The sequence below is a fragment of the Podarcis raffonei genome, chromosome 6, assembly GCF_027172205.1.
Source record: "Podarcis raffonei isolate rPodRaf1 chromosome 6, rPodRaf1.pri, whole genome shotgun sequence".
Taxonomy (NCBI): Eukaryota; Metazoa; Chordata; class Lepidosauria; order Squamata; family Lacertidae; genus Podarcis; species Podarcis raffonei.
In genome coordinates, this window is record NC_070607.1 from 58935711 (window position 1) to 58952118 (window position 16408).

General features: G+C 41.9%; 1 protein-coding gene across 3 annotated transcripts in view; it reads left to right on the forward strand.

Moving 5' to 3' along the window:
- Positions 1 to 16408, forward strand: part of TMCC2 (transmembrane and coiled-coil domain family 2) — an 87062-nt gene that overhangs the window by 34131 nt on the left and 36523 nt on the right. The window contains exon 1 of one of the 3 annotated variants that reach the window (XM_053393300.1): positions 12094 to 12284. The exons of 1 other annotated variant lie outside the window; for it this stretch is intronic. In XM_053393300.1, coding sequence (XP_053249275.1) covers positions 12144 to 12284 — 141 coding nt within the window. In that variant the 5' untranslated portion in view covers positions 12094 to 12143. One more of the 3 variants, XM_053393303.1, reaches the window with a different exon arrangement.

Below are 16408 nucleotides of genomic sequence, written 5' to 3' on the forward strand. Positions count from 1 at the left end.
AATAAAGTTGTGGCCTAATTTGAACCCTATAATGTTGTTATAAGTGGTCTTTTGGATTGCAGTGCCCTATGGGGCAGTGAGCTCGTGGCACCTGGGTATGCAAAGTCCCACTGGGGCAGGGAGTAGGAGTCAGAATTGTGTCCTTTAACTATAAAACTGAATTGAGACAAACCCAACCATATGGCAAGATTGAGAACTGCCATTTTTGTTTTGTTTTTAAATCAGCTGAAATCAACTGATTTACCACACTGGGATTCAGTACAGTTTTCAAATACTACCTAGTGATGGGTTAGGATTTGGATGTAATGCAGAAAATCATCATGATTTGGTTCAGGATTCCAAAATCCCATTTAAGAGTTGACTTGTTTTGTCTACACGAGACTACTGCTCAGAACCATTGCTTTCCTGCTATGGGCTTTTGACAAGGTTCCACCATGGCTCTCATGCTTTGCAATATCTACATGAAACCACATAGTGAGGTCATTTGGAGTTCTGAAATGAAGTGTTAACCAAAAGGCTGACAACACCATGCTCAACTTCTCCTTTTCACGTGAGTGAGGCAGAGGAAGTGCTGGGTTGGAGTACAGGACCGCAGATGAGAAGCTGCTGCTCATTTGCGACAAGGCAGAAATGCTTTTGGTTAGCGGCTTGTCTGACATAGATCTGGTGCTCACCCTGTTTTGGATGGGGTTGCCCTTTCCCCAAATAATCGTGCTTGCTGTCTAAAGGATTGATCCTTTTTTCCCAACGGATATCCAAATGGCTTCTGTTACATGAAGTGTTTTTCACCAAGTGGTGTCCTAGCTGTGACCTCTCCTGACCACAGTTCGTCACAGTTTGGTAATTTCCAGAGAAGATGACTATAATGTGTAGTACATGCACATTACATCTTGGACACTACAGTTAGTACAAAATATACAACTGCTAGACTCTGAACTGGGAGTGGCTCAGGGGAAATTGCCTTGTTATTTTTTAAAAAACCCATGCACAGTCTATTTCTGAGCTCAGTTCAAAGTGCTGATGCTTACTTTTTAGAGCCCTTACTTTTTAAAGTTGAAGGACCACCTTTCCCCACACAAACATGCCCCTATACTTAGGTCATTGTTGGGGCGCCTTCTGTGGGTGTCCTAACCTAGTCAGGCAGAAAGAGGGCCTTCTCGACTGTGGCACCTAGTGATGTTAAATTCTCGAGAATAATCTATTGGAGAATATTCTCGATTAATGAGAATTTAGAGAATTTTCATTTAAAATAGGAGAATATTCATTTTAATGCATTGAAAATGATATAATTTTAATGCATTGAAAATGATATAATTAGTTAATATACATGTTTATTCATGGGTAAACTTGTTCAGATGGCAACCAAAAACTGTACAGATACTTTTATTCAATGGGGCAATGCAGTGAATTCACATTCTTGAACAAACTTGAAATTGAAAATTCAACGTTTGGGGAGAATATTCTCCAGAGAATTTTCCAGCAGAGAATATTCTCACCTCACATCACTAGTGGCACCCCATCTTCAGAATGTTCCTCCCACTCTCAGGCCTTTTGAAACGGTTTTATTTTGCTGTTTGATTGGTTTTGCTGTTCTAATATCTTTCATTTCTTATTTTGATTAGCTGTATTTTTCTATTTATTAACTGATAGCTGCCCGGAGAGTAGAATACCAAAGGGCAGGACATATATTTTTTTCAAAATTTTAAAATAAACAAATTATCATTCATTCAATTTCTGTCTCTCTCTTTTTGGCAAATTTGGGAAAGCAATAAGAATTAGTTGGCATTTATTTGATTTCTTACCTACACTTCACCACAAGGTTCCACAGTGGGTTACAGCCAGTGTTTTTTTTTCTGGGGGTACGCATACCCCTAAATATTTTGTGAATTTTTGTCCATTTACTGTATTTATTTCCCCCCAATTTGAACTATAAAACGGCGATTTTCTTGAGTCAAAATGAGAGTACCCCTAAACATTTTTTTAAAAAAGCACTGGTAACAGCAATTTAAATTGCCATATTAAAAACCATTTAAGACAAATCACTGTTACAAGAATAAAGTGGGTGCGAAAATATATATAGTTCAAGTGTCCAGGATAAAGAGGTGTGCCCTCAGCAAATAACAGGAACTATGCAATGAAGGTGACAGACTCACCTCTGAGGGGAGGGAATTGCACAGCTTAATGGCTGTCACAGAGAATGTCCTTTCCTGCCCCCTTTGCTGATCTTAGCACATGAGAGGGCTTTAGGAAAGGAGGCAGTCTTTCAGATATTTGAGGGACTAAATCCTTTATGGCTTTAAACACTGATGTGAGCACCTTGAATTGGGCCCGGAAACCAGCCAGCAACTAGGTAAAAGATTAAAAACGCATTGTGTGAAGTGGCTTTAGCTTAGATTATAAAGTGGGCCCTCTTTATCTTCAGTGCAGAGTAGGATTGCCACCATTTTCATCGCTTAGGCCCTGTGTATCTTGAGTAGCTCTGCATCATAAGCAAAAATTTAGGGCATGTGTCCTTCTGACAAAACAGGACCTGTCCCAGAAAAAAAGCTGGCAAGTCCATGTGAGACTTATTCAAAAGGCTCTAGTATTAAAGGCAGCATCTTGTTCTCCTACTTGTTAGCATGCATTCATGTTTTAGTTTTCTAATGTCCATCTAAAAGCTGAGACAAAACTGGTGCTCTATTAAATATATATATATACTGTAGTTAACATGAGAATTTAAAGGTCAGGGCTTGCTTGCCATTAGAGTGATTGTAATATTCCTGTATCACATACACTTATTTCAGGGCCAAAGCAATGTATGGCGATAAATAAAATTGTAGAATTGCAGGTGGAATATGAAGCGCTGGGTGGAAGACTAATGAAAGACACTGAATTAATCATGAAAATTCTCTTCTGGAAAGGCAATAATAAAAACACAAGTTTTCTTGAATACCAGAACTGAATGGGCCAAACTAATGCTAACTCGAATTCCACAAAAGAAGGGTGAAATGAATCCCCTAGAAAAGGAATATAGCAAAACAGAAGTCCTAACATGGAAAAAATTAATCTGAGTTCACTAAACATTTGTGCTTTAAATAGTGCTAGTTAATCTTAATTGAGTTTATGTGTGGTTTTAACAAGATTAATTTAGGTGCGTGCAGATAAGCCTTTGTCTAGTCAACAGGTTTGTACTGCCACTCTTCATGATCTGCCAGAAACTGACTTGACACTAAAGGGTGCTTGGACCAATTATCGTTCCCTCCAAAGCCAGAGTCTAATTCCTCCCATTGCGACAGTGCCAAATTGTGTGCATTAAGCAAAAGCGTTGGTAAGAAAGCTTAAATGAACACAACCACCGCACAATGAATAATTAAGCATGCCACAGGAAAGAAAGTTAAGGGTTTTGTTGCTGAGGGGCCTTCTTAGAGCAATGGAAAAACAACAACAACACCACAGTTTGTTCTGAAAAGACAGTAACTCTAACCTGTACTGTGTCATATATTTTTTCCATGTCCCGTGAAACAAAAGCCGCCTTCTTTGTTCAGTGATTCCTATTATGTATGTTTTTGTGTGTGCGCACACATGCATGGATGAATGGGCTCATGTGAGAACCACGTGTGTGTTGGAGGTTATATCCTGACATCTCAGTGACTCTAGTGCCATTCCAACCCCAGCAGCAGTGTGGCCTAATTAATGCTGTAAAAACCATACATACATATGCATGCTCATGCATTCTTGCACATGTGCTTGTATATGCGCACTATGTGTTTTAACAGTACATTAAATGTCCAAACCTATGAACCAAAGAGCATTCTAAAACATACACACCCATGTATTGTATAACAGTTTGAATGGCTCTGATTAGTCTCTTGATGCCATAAAGAAATGGCTGTGTTATTCCTCTACCCCTCCTCTGTGCTGCACTTGAAGAACTATGCTTCCCATTCTCTGTGCAGCATGCAGTGATCTTGGGTGACCTAGCCAACCGTGAAGAGGTTGCAACAGTAAAGGTATCTGACTCTACCTATTTCTCTTTCCCTGAGAGGGATTTCTTACATGTGCCTCTTACGGCTTTCATCCACCTGCTGGCACTTAAACTTAAGCCTCCAGAACAAATGGCCTCTTAGGGACATGGGGCATGATTTCTAGGAGGGGTCATTTGCCGGTGTGCTTTTAGGGCATGAAAGTCAAAGCTGTTCACAAAATGTTGGGAGCTTGCATTTAGCACTAAGCGTGTATGTCTTGTGAAATAAGTTTGTTAATTTCATGCAAGCCTATTAATAAATGCAGGAGGAGCACAAATCAGGAAGTGATCAAGGAAAATCATCACGCATATATTAATCCAGACACTGATGAAGTTACCATGGGATTGCAGAGCTGGAGGGCAGCATATTCTCGCCTCTGTTATTGGCCAAGTGCCCAAAGGCTAGGGGGGTGGAGGGGCCTGCTCCTCCTGCCCTGCCTCTCAGGAACCACATTGTGGCAAAGGGGAGACCAACTTTGGCCCCATCCATCAGCCACAAAAGGAGCAGCTGCAGCAAGCTTGCTTCCCACCTCATTGCCCCGGAACTGTAGAATCAAAGGGAAAAGGAAACCTTGGCCCCATCCATCAGCCAAAGGAACACGAGTCATTAGCTGCTATTCAAGCAAGAACAGCAACAAGGTAAGATCAGCCCTGCCCAAAATGGATATAAATTTGAATTGCTTAGGATTTTGTTTTGGCCTGAAAGGACTGCTCTCCTTCATCTACATTGTTTCTCCACTCCTTTTGTCTTTTTCTCTTGGCATCTCCCCCCTTTTTTCTGTATTGATGTGAGCCACTTTCCGAGACAATAATTCTCCCAAAAGCAGACTCAAAACATAATAAACAGATATCCCCTTAGCTCTATCTCTTTTACAAATGCAATCCAGTTTAATTATAATGGCTTCAACTCCAGGAACCTGGGTCTTGTCATTTTATGACAGCACCAAGTCTCCTTCGTTAGCAGCAAATGTTTGGAAAAGTACAGCCAACATGATCAAGGGGATGGATCATCTATAAGGAAAGACTGCAACATTTGGGGCATGTATATTTAGAGAAAAGGTGAGTGAGAGGGGCCATGATAGAGGGGCATAAACTTATAGAAGGAGTGGAAGAAGTAGCTAGAGAAAAGTTTTTTCTCCCTCTCACATAATAGAATTTGGGGAAAATCCAAAGGAAGCAGAATGTTGGAAGATGCAAGACAGAGAATAAAAAGAACTTACGCAAACAGTGCATATCCCAGAATTTGCTTCCACAAAAGGTAGTTATGGCCATCAACTTGGATGGCTGTAAAAGAGAACTAGACAAATTCATGGAGGACCAGCTATCAATGACTTCTTTTCACAGTGACTATGCAGGGGTTCCACTGGAGCTGGTAATGGGAGCTGTGGCTTTAGTATAGGGAAAGCATGTATGAGTCAAAGGAGGAGTATTCCAAGGGTGTCTTGTTTTCAAGCTCACAAACTGATGCAGAGAGCCTAGCTCTGGATAGTTTTGTTATGTTCAGAGACAAGGAGATTTCCTTTTGCTTTTTAAGGCAAGCAGGACAGAGCTATTCCGTTTTGTCCTGTTTTGCTTGGGCAGAATGCCTCAGCAGCTGCAGCAGTGATGGTCACTGCTATAAGATGGAATGGGACAGAGCAGTTGTTGTGTAGACCTATCCACAGAGTAGATGGAATCATATCATTTTGTTGGTCCATGTTTTGGGCTCATTGCATCCTATTGCCTCAGAACTTTTATCAGTAAAGGAGGAATCTTCATTTGCAACATGACCCATTGTGTTTTGGAAACTTTTTTTTAATAACTGCAAGCTTTCCAGTGGGCACTGGGTAATAATAATGGTATTTGATTTTGCACTTGTATGCATGTGAAATTATTGTTTGACCATTCCTTGATCTCTACATGTTTCCTTGTGGTTGGCCTTCAGGGCCTTTGTTCATTTCTACCAGTTGTTATTACTGGTAGTGGATATGTGGTGGGTAGCTGAGTCACATATTAGTTAATTTTTGAAATAATACTGTAAATAATAGTATGTATGTTGAAAGGCCAAAGTATTGCTTGGCACAGTTGCTTTAACAACATTTTCCTTTCGTGGACTCTAGTTTCCTTGTTCTCCCTGTGGGAATCTTTTGGAACCTTCCCAACACCTGTCCCAGTTGGGCTAAGTTCTGTGATGTTTGAGACTATAGCTAATTGAAGCCAAATTTGTGACAATCTGAAACCAGCTGCTGTCCATTTAATTAAATCTCTGGTGTCTGTTATCTGGACAATGGGAATAGCCAGTTCATTTTCTCAGCCTTGCAAGTAGGTCATGAGAAGCTTTGATCTTATGGCTGTGGACAGGCAGTATCTTTTCCTGATTTGTAGCTTTTTGCAGTGTTACCAAAATAATAGCTACTGGCACAAAGGTGAATGTCGAGGAGACGCTGTCTGAGATTGTAGGTCTGCTGTGAGTGGAACCCGTATCATGTTAGAACTTCAAATCAGTCTAAAGTTGATATCTTTTAGTTAGGAGAAATCCCCTACAATCAAGAACTTTTCAGTATAATTGAAATGGTTTGGTGCTTTCAGACAATTGAAAACCAGTGATGACACAGCATTTTTTTAAGCAACAACTTTGCTTGCTATACTTAAGAACACACACACAACTTGGCTTCATTTATTTTAAAGCCCTTCATAATTGTGCTGCTTTGGGCCGAGTAAGTAAAATCGCTTACCAGTCCAATAAAGGAAACTGGTGCTTCACTGCAGGATTATTTCCTTATGGCATTAATCATCTGCCTTGGCCTGCTTTCTGGAACCGATTCACTCACATTTTAATGAATGGTTCCAGTACCTCATTATTACAGCCTTCATTCAGGTGAAGAGATCAGTAGACGGGGCTTAAGCGAAGGGTCCATGGAGAATTTCCAGAAGGTGTTCTGGGACCCGTCAATGGGTCGGGGGACATTTCAGATGAGCTGTGAGGCTACCAACAATGGGTAAGGGGATCCAAATGATCCCCTTGCACTCATTAAAGGAATGTGTGACAGGGTGTGTGTGCTGTGAAGCACTCCAGTTGGAGAACAGCCTTTACCAAAGGTGTTGTGGACTTTGAAGAAGCTTGAACTCAGGGCGAAAGGGAGAAACGTGCTAAGAAGAAGGCACGTTTGGCAAACTCTCACCATGATCAACTCTTGCCTGGAAACCTATGTTCCCAGAACTGGTCTCCAAGGTCAACCTATGGACACACTTTAAGACTGTGTTCATGGAAGACAATCTTACTTGGCTCTGAGTGATCACCAAATAAGAAGGGTAGGTCTGCCCCTGCTGCTTAAACACCTATGGTCATGCCTCTTCCTCACTTAGTATGCTTGAAAAAGGGTTGTGTACGCTTATCGAAATACAGATGTAAAGCTCAACCATCAAGGGAGATCCTGAGTGACCCAGGATCTCCCCTTGGATGGTAGAGCCTCCACTTACATAGGGCACCTTCTTATTCTCATACATAGTAAATGCAGGAGGGTGTGTGGTTTCTGAGCAAGTCAATAGCTGGGCATGGAGGGGCAGGAGCAGCCTTATAGCCATGTGACACACACATTCCGGCATTCTTTGAGCACATGGGGTAGGGGTTTCTCAGTCCCCCTACCAACAGTGCAGCAGCAGGGGCTAATGGCTGAGAAAGTTCTGGCTTAAGGGACAGGACTGACAAGTGAGTTCTGAACAAAGTCATAATTTAATTGGTGGACAGTGCTCAAAAAACAGGAGCAGCAAAACTCAGCCCCCTTATCTTTTGTGATAGCTTCCTTAACTACTCTTTTATTGAAGGGAAGGGGGAGCAGGGTATGATTTGGGTAAAATTAGGAGGAGGCTGGGTGGGTCTTGGCGGTTTTATCAAGAATCATCCTGCCTTTCTCCCACTTTAATTTCAAGACTCGACTGTCCCACATTGTTAAAGTTTGAGGACCTTCAAAATACACAGGCATAACAGTGCAGCATAAAGCTCCTGTCTAATTCTGTAGAGTGGCATATGAGAGACTTTGCCTAACTACTTATAGAAGGCATTTAGAGAAAAAATTAACAAAATGTATGTGGCAACATAATCTTTATTTTATTTATTGAATTTATATACCGCCCTATACCCAGATATCTTAGGGCAGATCACAGAATAAAATATTGGCAGTGTAAGGACCTTTGAGGCAATAAATAGCACTTATGTGCAGCCTGCTTGAAGGTTAAAACATTATGGGAGAATGTTTTTTAAAGTTGTGTCAGATGCTGTAAGGATATGTTCTTCTAACATCTCCATGTGGAGCGAATGCGTGGAGAGGGGAGTTGTGCATGTGCTCAGTTGAATGTTGGCAAGGACTCCTTTTGAATTTAAGTGCGTGCACACAAATGGTGCTTCCAGATGGGGGCTTAATATTGTAACTGGTCAATGAGATGGCAAACAAGTTGTTGGCAACATTAGAAAACAAAAACAAACTTCTAAATTTCTGCAAGAAAGGAAAAAATATAGATTAAACAGGCATTAAATTGGGGGGGGGATTGTGGACTGGCTAGGACTGATAGAAGTTGTAGCCCAAAGCATCTGAAGAGCACCAGGTGATGGTTTGTTTAAATGCATAGTCTATTTCTAGATAAATGGATTTATGATTTACTAACATTTTAGTTACAAACAGAACGTCAATCCATATCTTTTGTCCTTTCTTTGTGAAGGTCTGTAGGGACTCGTATGTGCTGAATATTTGTAAAATAGTAAGAACACACCAGATAAAACCTAGCGATAACAGAACAGAAAAGAAATCGGGAGTTCATTGCATAATATCTTAAGCGTAAGAGCTAGATTATTTATCTCTTATATAATTGCTCTGCATCAGCAAGAGCTTTTCATTGCTATTGATACGTGCAATTAAGTCTCTGCTGTCTGCCATGTCAAACACAGTTTTGACTCACCATCTCCTCTCCAAGGCCACTCTATCCCAAGACGCCCCAGACGACTCCATTCTTCTGCTCGAGTTCTGCTAATCCAGATCTCCCTCTGCTGGCAGCAAAATAAAATGATACAAAGTTAGAATTTCACAAAAATCATGCTGGGCAGGAGACATTCGGGAATCAGGTGATTGATTGGGCTGCTGACTAAATCAACCCAGTATTTAATTATTTCAGGAACTGCTTCAAGGCATATTAATCTTTTTATGTCCCTTGGAATAACAGAGTGAGATTAAGAAATCCGGAAGCTCTCATTGTGGAATTTATTCCAGTGGATTTACAAACCTCTCAGATGGAATACTGTGGTACCTCGGGTTACATACACTTCAGGTTACAAACCCCGCTAACCCAGAAATAGTACCTCGGGTTAAGAACTTTGCTTCAGGATGAGAACAGAAATCGTGCTCCGGCGGTGCGGCAGCAGCAGGAGGCCCCATTAGCTAAAGTGGTGCTTCAGGTTAAGAGCAGTTTCAGGTTACGAACAGACCTCCGGAACGAGTTAAGTTCTTAACCCGAGGTACCACTGTATACACTGGAAAACACACTTAACTTCAGACTAGGATGACCAGGGGAAAGGAAAATAGAGTTTGTGTATTTCAGAAATTGTGTTACAGTGGTACCTCGGGTTAAGTACTTAATTCGTTCCAGAGGTCTGTTCTTAACCTGAAATTGTTCTTAACCTGAAGCACCACTTTAGCTAATGGGGCCTCCTGCTGCCGCCGCGCCGCTGGAGCACAATTTCTGTTCTTATCCTGAAGCAAAGTTCTTAACCTGAAGCACTATGTCTGGGTTAGTGGAGTCTGTAACCTGAAGTGTATGTAACCTGAATCGTGAAGCATATGTAACCTGAGGTACCACTGTATTTAAGAAATTTGTGTGAGTTAGGCAGATTTGCCTTTAGATTCAAACCAAATTGAATCTTCCACCCTAAAATACTCCTATTAAAGTGTGTATATCATGGCAGCCTAATGTAACCACCACACAAGGCATTTCCTATACAGTATAATGTTGCTGCAGCAAGAGCCTGATTTGGGGCTGAGGCCCTTAATGTGATAGTATGAATATATCAGTGGCGAAAGGGAGAGTGGGCACTGATCCCCAAGGCCCCCTTCCCCCACCATCCAGAATGCTCAAACCAGCCAGAAGAACAAACGAGTCTTGAGACGCCTTAAAACCTACAGTGGTACCTCGGTTTATGAACTTAATCCGTTCCAGAAGTCTGTTCTTAAACTGAAACCATTCTTAAACCGAGGCGCGCTTTCCCTAATGAGGCCTCCTGCCGCCGGTGCCCTCCCACCATTTGGATTCCGTTCTTAGACCGAGGTAAAGTTCGCAAACTGGGACACTACTTCCAGGCTGCTTGGCGTGAAATTCACTGCCAGTGGTATAGCCCTTTCTCTTACCCCATTCAGAGCTTTGCAAGCTTATTCCTCCCCAGATAGGAAGTGTGAAAAGAGCTGCCACTCCATATTTCCACTGAAACTTGGCAAAGTCTGGTAGCTTTTAGAGTTCCCTAGCCTGCAATCCTGCACATACTTTTGAATATGTCTATTGCACAGAGTGAGACTTAGTTCTGAGTAAATATGGAGGGATTGTGTTGCATGTATAATATGACTGCCAGATCTTGCCATCTGACATGTTTGCTGCTAATTACTGCAGATTAAGCTTCCTGTTTCAATTTGAGTTCAAGGTGGGGTTAGTTGAGATGAGAGATTCCATGACTACTAGCATGACTGTTATTACCACGAGTACTGTTTATTTGGGGGAAATGCAGGGCCATACCTTTTAGCCAGCATAAGTAAGGAAAAGGCTTGTATCTGTAGATGCATAGGAGAAAGGGACAGGTTTGATAGCAAGGTAGTGAGAATGAACAGGGTTAAGTAGCATTAGATAGACTCATAGAGTTGGAAAATACCCTGAGGATCATTCCGTCCACCCCTCTGTAATGCAGGAATATTCAGCTGTCCCATACGGGGATCGAACCTGCAAAAGTGCAGTGATGATCCAGAAAGTGGAGAAATATTGGGTGGGGGGGGAGAGAGGAAAAAAGAGAGAGCATTGAATAAAAGTATTTATTTATTTCATAAAAATTATATCATGGAATTATAGAACTGAACAGTTGGAAGGGACCCCAAGGGTTATCTAGTCCAACCCCTGCAATGCAGGAATCTCAAGTAAAGCATCCATGACAGGTGACCATCCTACCTCTCCTTAAAAACCTCCAGTGAAGGAGTGTCTACCACCTTCCGAGGGAGTCCGTTCCACTTGATTTTAAGAAAAGAAAAAGCTTGACTCTAAGGAAAAACTTCATCCCCAATGAGCTCTCTCTGTGTTGTTTATAACATATAAAAAATAAGTAGCTGAGTCAATCCGTAATTCCCCCCCAAACCACAGTAAGAACTTGAAAGCTTGTTCCCTATTTTGCAACATTTTAGTTGGTCTAAAAAAACAACATTAAATGCCCTACTATAATATATTTGTTGTTTGTTAGCCATGTATCTCCCCGTTATTTATTATAAATAATTTATGTTGTATGTTGGGGCAGAGACCGATCTTTTTTGCTTATGCAAAACACCTTGTGCACTGATGACACTATATAAATACTAACATGGGTTATTATTTTTCACAGCAACATTGATTTTATTTAAGAAACATTATGTCCAGCTTTTTTCAGCACAATAGTTCTCAGTGTAGATTTTCCACTGTATTGAAATCAACTACAATTTTTATTATGGGATCTGCCATTTGAGATTTAGCGCGCAATTAGTATTTCATTATTTAATTAGCATGGGTGTTTAATTAATTAGCATTAGTATTTAATTAAGGATACATTGCTATTACCACTTCCACAAATGATGTGCAAGCAGGATGTGGAGCATAGGATTAACCTGCAGCAGCTCAGATCACGAGTCTGTGAAATCAGATGTCTTGTATCTCAGAGTGCCTGATACCTACACTTGGACAATAAGGCACAAATCCTGTGTTGATGCATTTCTTCCTTTGAACGTTCTTGCACATAGGGTGGGTTTCCTGCTTGCACGATAATGCACACTGCCAAGGAGGAGGAGCAGGAAGATGCGAGTTTCAGCATCAGCTGTCTTGCTGATGAGGCTGTTTTCTTTGTAGTGAGAGAAGGTAGCACAGCATTTCTGTCTGAAGCCAGCTGGTGATGCTGCAGCCTTGCAAGAAGGATTGGCATGGTGGTGGGGAATACAGATTTCCCATCCGCGCACCAAACCACTGCTGGGTGCCTGAAGCATCTGCCTCGCCTGGAGAGGGTGATGGTGCTGTGCAGACCCCAGCAATGGAGGTAGGAGTGCTCCAAGGGGGGCGTTTTCATTATCTCACTAATCTCCCCTTTGGTGACCTGCCAGACTTCCCTGGAAGAGAGTGAGACAGAAGGGGATTACCGAGACTGGAATCACCCATCTCGCTGAGCAGCCGCAGGGGGAGGTGGGAGGGATGGGAATGATTGGTGTTCCACCCGCAGGCCTTAATCCCCACTGGCTGTCGCTCAAGCAGGATGGTTTGCAGGCGCTGTCGGATTAAAGCAGAATGGAAGGGTTCTGTAGGGTTGAAGCCTTCCTGCATGGCTGAAGTAAGATTTTACCTTCCAACCCTCCGCCTTGCCAAGAAGGGCTGCTGCACGCTGGGACCCCAAGCAGGATTTGTACATGGTGCCACAGGAGAGAGGGGCAGAAGGTCACCTGGGATTGCACCCCCTGCCTGATTCCACGAGATGGTTCATACCCAGGTGAGCGCTCAGTCTGGACATCCAACCCGGACTTCCTCCCCCAAGTTGGAGGCTTTGAAGTGCATTGTTCTACCTTTGGAATGTGAATGACGGGAGAGAGGGGAGGGGTGCCTGATAGGCAACAATGGAGCAGGCTGTTGAAAGGTGGAACAAAGAGGTAACTGATCGCTCTCAGTTTGAAATTCAATAGCGTATGGATACATTGGTTGAAATCCAGGGTCGGAGGCTTGTAGCATCAACAGTGGAAGACGCTTGTTGCAGCATTATTATTTTTTTCGTTTTTAACAAAAACAATTCAGTGTGAATCCAATGTCACTTCTAAAGCACAACGCGCCCCCAGCCGTGTTTGCCAGCAAATACAGAGCTCTAGAGGTGGTGGGACAGTTGAAATGGAGGCAGATTGGCCTCTTGCTGTGATTTTTGCAACCCAGCGAGAGAGAGTGGGAAGTGTGTGTTTTGGGTATGTGCTGGGAGTGTAGGATGGTTGCACCTGTGATGAAGCAGGCTGACTGTACTCTCATGCGGGTGGAGGAGGCAGAGCAGCTGTGCTGATCTATTTACAGTATTTGCCTGGCTCCAGCGGGAGATCTGTGCCTTCATGTCCTAGATAAAAACCTTTCTTTTGCTCCTGCTCAAACAGATATGGCACACTGGAAACCTTCTAATGTAAAGTGCTCTGTGCTACAGCGTTCCAGGAACCTCTTGAATCCATTGATGAGAGTTTTAAGGCGATTCTGATAAATAGGGCAGTATCTGTACAAATAATTGCTGTATTGTGCCAGAACAAAGATCCCTAGCACAGCATTCTGTCCCCGACTAGAGCCTCTCATATGGCCAAAGGAAGCTTGCAAACAGGGCAAGTCTGCAGGAGCTATCCTTATTCTTTGCTCCTAGCATTGTGTAATTATCAGCAAACTGCCTCTGAATGTGGAGGCTCCATTGCTAGCTATTATGTCCTTCAGTCACTGATGTCCCTGTCCTCCATCTAATCTGATTATTGATTGCTGGTGGGTGGACAATGTATTTTTTTATTGCTTTGGGCTATTTTATAGTATCTTTGCATTTTTACAATGTAAGTCACTTTGAGACTCTCTTTTTTCATAGGAACATAGGAACCAGTCTTATATTAAGTCAGACTTTTGGTCCATCTATCCCAATATTGTCTACAATGAGTAGCAGTGGCTTTTCCAGAGTTTCAGACCAGAGTCTCTCCCAACTTTAACTGGAAATGACAGGGATTGAACCTGGGACCTTTTGTATGCAACTCAGATGCTCTACCTGAGCTGTGGCCCTTTCCCTTCTATAAAAAAGCAGTTAATAAATTGAATAAATCATCACCATCATAGTCAATCTACTTCACTAATGCTCATCTCAGCAATCTCTGTAAATGATTTCCACAGTATGATATGGTATGATGAGTAATGATAAATTAATTGTGATATTTCTCTCCCTCCCCAAATCTGGATTTAGACTAGTGACATTCTCTGTGTGGCCTGGGTACTGCAGTAGCTTTGCTGGTTCTTTAAGTTTATTCCAATTTCTTCTTCTAGTAGCAGAAGACATGCTGGGACTCATTAAATCAGAACTTGGCCAACATATTTCTAAAACAAACATGTGCACACAAATCACTGTGTAATTAGGATTTGGGGGTACAGTGCCCCCCCAAACAAATCCAAACACTTTTTTAGTTTCATCTTTGGCTGTTTGCAGCCATGTTGATCAGACAAACACAGGAATGTGCCTTATGTTGTGTCAGATCCATCTAGCTCACTGTTGTCCACACTGGACAGAGCCCATCTATATATACTAGTAACAGTAAGAGCTCCCCATAACCTGTTTGAAGATCTCCCATTCCCACAGCTTTGTTTGTTTGTTTGTTTGGTTATTACATTTCTATACTGCCTTTCCTTCTTAGGAGCTTAGGACAAGGCACTTGGGGTGTTCTTTGATCCAATATTGACAGCTGAGACCCAAATGGCCTCAGTGACCTCAGTGACCAGTTTCTGCTTGTTTGTCAGCTGCGGCCTTTCCTGCATAGTGATAGCCTGGCCACAGTGATCCTCCAGATCTGATAACCTCCAGATAGGATTGCAATAAGTACATGATAGGTATCTTGAAAATGGTTCAGAAGCTCCAGTCTGGCTGCTAAAATTCTGGAGATGTATTAATGTCAGTTCATAACAAACTACATTGGCTTCCAGTTCACTACTGAGTGAAATTCCGGTGTTTATCTTCAAAGGGCTTGGGCTCCAAATATCTGAGGGAGATACCTCCTCCCATATCAGCTCGCCTGTGCATTAAGATAATTAAAAGAGACCCTTCTCCATGTTTCCTCTTTAGGAGAAGCACATTACAAATGCATAATAGAGAGGACTTCTCTGTGGTGGCACCACCACTATGGGCTTGTCCTCCCAAGAGAGAAGGTGCCAACATTTGTTTTGTTTTTTGACACCAGGTTAATTCCTTGTTTGTTTGTTTTGCCAGGCATTTTAGATTACAGTGTTTCAAACTGGTTGAATGTTTTTATTCCTCTGAATTGTATTGCATTGTTTATTATATTTTATTCTGCATTTTCAAGTCTCCTTGTATATCATGGTGTGATTAATTTTTGGATATAGGGTGGCTTTATTTTTATTTTTAAAAAATTAAATGCATATATGTAAATAAATTCATGCAGCTACTCAAGTTTATCATCATAGCAACCATTGGGGGTAGGCTAATTTTAGAACCATCAGGGATCTGAATGCATTCTTCCTAGTTTGGATTTAGTACTTTACCCATTGCACACACATGGGCTGTACACACCACGTGCAGTCTCTAGAGACTCTGGATTTAGATCAGTTGTAGATTATCCAGATTCCATAGGTTTAATTAAGGATTGTTGTTATAATGCCCATTGTTTGTGTTTCTTCATAAGAGCTGGTTGTCGAAGATCCCTTCTGGCATATTTTTACTCTGGTACATGAGATGTACCGGGAAAACTGCTGTTCTGCCAAATATTGTGGTGTAGCTGGTTGCATTTACACTTCCTGCATCATGCCTTTTTCCTGATTCTGTGTGAGACTGAGATTGATTCCTGGCTGGCAACAGATAGTTCATATTTCATAAGCTGTTCATTGAATTTGTTCTTTCAGTAAAGGTCTGTAGTGGTGTTACCTCTATAAAAGGTTCTACACATCTTGAGTAGCTATAGACTGATGATTACTCTTTCGGAATGGAGAAGGTCGGTGACCACTTGCACTTTCAGAGTGCTTTGTTACCCAGAGGGAAGCTTCTGGATCTGAGAAGGAAGCCCGCTTTAGTTCATTATGACCAGGAAGCAACAGTATACAGAAGGACCTGAGGCTTGTCAGTTTGAAAGTCACAGATACTCCTTCGGCAGGGGGAGCATTGGAATTAGGTTTGTGACATCCTTCCATTTAGCTGTCACACAGATACACCACCCTAACATTATGTTCAAAGTTCATGCTCTAAAACAATGGCTCTTTTAAAAATGTAATCTTGTAGGATGTCACTTAATTGCTAGAAAAGGTATAATCTTCCCTCTGCTTCTGCTTAGTGTGAGGGTTGGGCTCAAAGATAGAGCTCCATTGTCAACCCACCCTAGGCCCTCAGTAGCAAGTGCCTGGTATTGTGTGCTTTGAAATTGCAGTATAGAAGCCACTGCTTTTGGTCTGGTG